Source organism: Lygodium microphyllum, chromosome 12, assembly GCF_053477565.2.
Source record: "Lygodium microphyllum isolate KBCC chromosome 12, Lygodium_microphyllum_v1.1.10, whole genome shotgun sequence".
NCBI lineage: Eukaryota > Viridiplantae > Streptophyta > Polypodiopsida > Schizaeales > Lygodiaceae > Lygodium > Lygodium microphyllum.
The window spans coordinates 27,500,260-27,503,208 of NC_141146.1; the positions used below are offsets into that span (position 1 = coordinate 27,500,260).

The following is a 2,949-nucleotide window of genomic DNA, read 5'->3' on the forward strand; positions in this document are numbered from 1 at the left end:
ACACACTACATAATGAAGTGAAACAAATTACAAAATTTAATTTAAAAAAAGAATTCAAATAATACTTACAAACTCAGCCTCCCATGACTCCCTACCACCCGATCCATAATGCAACGATCCCATGGTTGCCATTTGGATACGTCGCGCCTGTACATGCTGGCGACTTGTCATTTTCTCTGTTGCTTTCTTCTTGGCCTCTTTCCACTCCTTGCGGTAGCAATTGGGTGGTTGGCCATATCCAAGGCGCCCCTGCTCTTGTCTCCGCAATGACTCCTTGGCGCACGTCATAAGGTGAGACCTCTTGTTATGAAGCGCGTCTCTCACCTTTGACCATCCCCAGTCATCTGAGAATCGTGAATTCTCAGGATTAGGGTACCTTTTATGTACTGCCCACAGCACGTCTTGCCACAAACCATTTTTTTGGTGCTTGAAGGGAATCATGCAATCTTTGTATGTGGCATGCACGACACTCCTCAACTAGGCTATCACTTCCCTCCCCTCAAAGTCATGCAAGATACCACCAACATCAGTGATAGAGTAGTACATTTGTGGAGGCTCACCTCTCTCATTTTCCGATGAGGGTGATCGAGAGCCACCACCTAGGCAACCCCCACAAAGCCCTCGACCTCCTCGTCCTCCCGCACCACTCTCCCTCCTCCCTCGACATGCACTACCCTCTACCTCACTCGATACACGTGCTTCTGCAGATGTACGTGCTTCCGCCGATCCATGTACCTCAGCTGATCCCTATGTAGGCAAAGATGTGATAGGTGTCCCAGACATCACACTGAAAATCTCATCTGCAGTGGGAGGGCGACCAAGATAATTGGTCATCTCCCCCATGAATTGCTCCTTGTTGAATGGGGTGCTGGAGGATCCAGGATTCCACATCTACACAAAAAAAATCATATTACCATGTGTAGATAAAACATATTACATACAGCGTCTATACATGCGTCTCTGTGTGCGTCTATACCTATGTCTCTGTGGGCGTCTATCAGCGCGTGTATCATCGCGTGTACACTGCAGAGCACATGCGCTAGCATACACGCTCAAAGACGTGCCCTCAGAGAAACATTTTTCACTTCTATATGTGCGTCTACACTGAGATGTAGACGCGCTATCAGACGCGCTCGGTCAGCTGAGTTTAGGACGACGACTGCCATTAATGATTTACAAAATACAATACATAATGGAATCACAAATCCTAAATACACAAACAGAGTAGAGAGAGGAAGAGAGAAACAAAGAGAGAGAGAGAGAGAGAGACTCACCTTGGGTGTTTGGTGTGGCGGGTGGTGGCGCTTCTTCCTTCTCCTTCTTCCTCTCCTTGGTAAGTTACCCTCCCTTGATGTTTGCTTGCTTGCTTGCTGCTTCTTCTTGTTCTCATCTCTCTTGTTCTCTCTTTCTTCCTCTCCTTGGCTTTCCTTTTTCCCTTCTTGTGTGTTTGAAATGAAAGAAGAGGTGAGTCATAAGGAGGTGAGGCATGAAGAGACTAGGTGAGGCATGAAGAGACTGCATGTCGGCTAAACTCAAGCTTCAGAACCGCAAAAAACGCAGGAAAGGAAAGGCGTAGTTTGAAAATAAATGATTTAAGTATGATTTGAATTTTGACGTGTGCATCTATTTTTGCGTGTATATGCGCGTCTATTGTTCAGGTAGACGCGATTATAGACGTGAAGATAGACGTGAAAATAGACGCGGAATGAGAGAGGGAGAGGGAGAGGGGGAGGGGGAGAGAAGAAAACATAATATAGAAAGGAGAGAGAGAGAGGGAGGGAGAAGAAATGAGAAAAGGAGAGGAAGAGAGCCAAAGGAAATGAGAGAGGAAGAGGAGAGAGAAAAAAAGAGAGAATGAGAGGAGAGAGAAAAAGAGATAAGATGTTAAACATAATAGGCAAATAGAGCAAGAGAGGGTATGGCCCCTGCACGACATCCACATCTGTGTACGACATCAACCGTGCGACTGGCCCCTGCAGCATGAGGCCTCCTCTGTGCCCTACTGCAAAACACAAACCAGATTGCCATCAAGACCATTGTTTCATGCACGCAATCGCTTCCTTGCGGAAGTACTTTCATGAGTGGTTTCAAGTTATATCTAGCAGAACAAGCTCCTTACAAAGGTCAATCCAAATCGAAGGCTCTTCCTCAAGGCCTTTCAATTGAGTCTCTCATCGTCGACTACCTCAAGAAAGTATCACAATTTATCTTGCATTACTTGAGGGACAAGTATGGTGGGCAATTGATGATGAAGGATATTCAATGGTGTCTTTCCGCGCCAACAATATGGGCAGAAGCTGCCAAGCAAAAGATGAGGAAATGTGCTCAGGAAGCTGGTATGGTCAAGGGAGTGTCAAGCAGAACATGCTCAAAGGATGCTAGCCCTCATCTATTAAGAGTAGTTCTGGAGCCAGAGGCTGCATCTTTGCATTGTCTCCAAAATGCTAGATTCCTATCCATCAGAGAAGGAGAAAAGTTTGTTGTGGTTGATGTGGGCGGAGCCACTATTGATTTGCTGGTGGGTGAGGATTGGCAAAAATCTGAGGCTGATGCTACACCGTTAGATGCGGCCTTATTGTGGCTTCAAAACTAATGAATGATCTACATTTTAATAATTATCCTTGGACCTAATGCCAGTCCGGTTGTCCAGCTCACTTGTGAAATGGTCTTGGTCCAAGTTGCTTATATTGTTAGCCCATTCCAGTACCCAAAAAGTGTCACCTGATTGATAGCTGTCTTTTTACAGACTCCTCTACCCTGTAGTGTTCTGACTTTGCATTGTAAGCCTTGTGTATTCCAACCTCCCTCCTTGTGTATTCCAACTTCCCATGCCAATGAGAGAGGGAGAGGAGAGAGAAAAATGAATGAGAGTGAGGAGAGAGAAAAAGGAATGAGAGAGGGCAAGGAAGGGAGAGAAATGAGAGAGAGAGGAGAGAGAAAAAAGAGAGA

The 2,949-nt window shown here is 45.7% G+C and overlaps 1 protein-coding gene across 1 annotated transcript; it reads left to right on the plus strand.

The window, feature by feature from the left end:
- Window positions 1–2,077: 2,077 nt before the first annotated feature.
- On the plus strand, window positions 2,078–2,593 carry LOC148027573 (uncharacterized). Its single transcript, XM_087689851.1, has one exon. The coding sequence runs from the start codon at window positions 2,078–2,080 to the stop codon at window positions 2,591–2,593; it is 516 nt and encodes a 171-aa protein (XP_087545977.1).
- The last annotated feature ends 356 nt before the right edge of the window (window positions 2,594–2,949 follow it).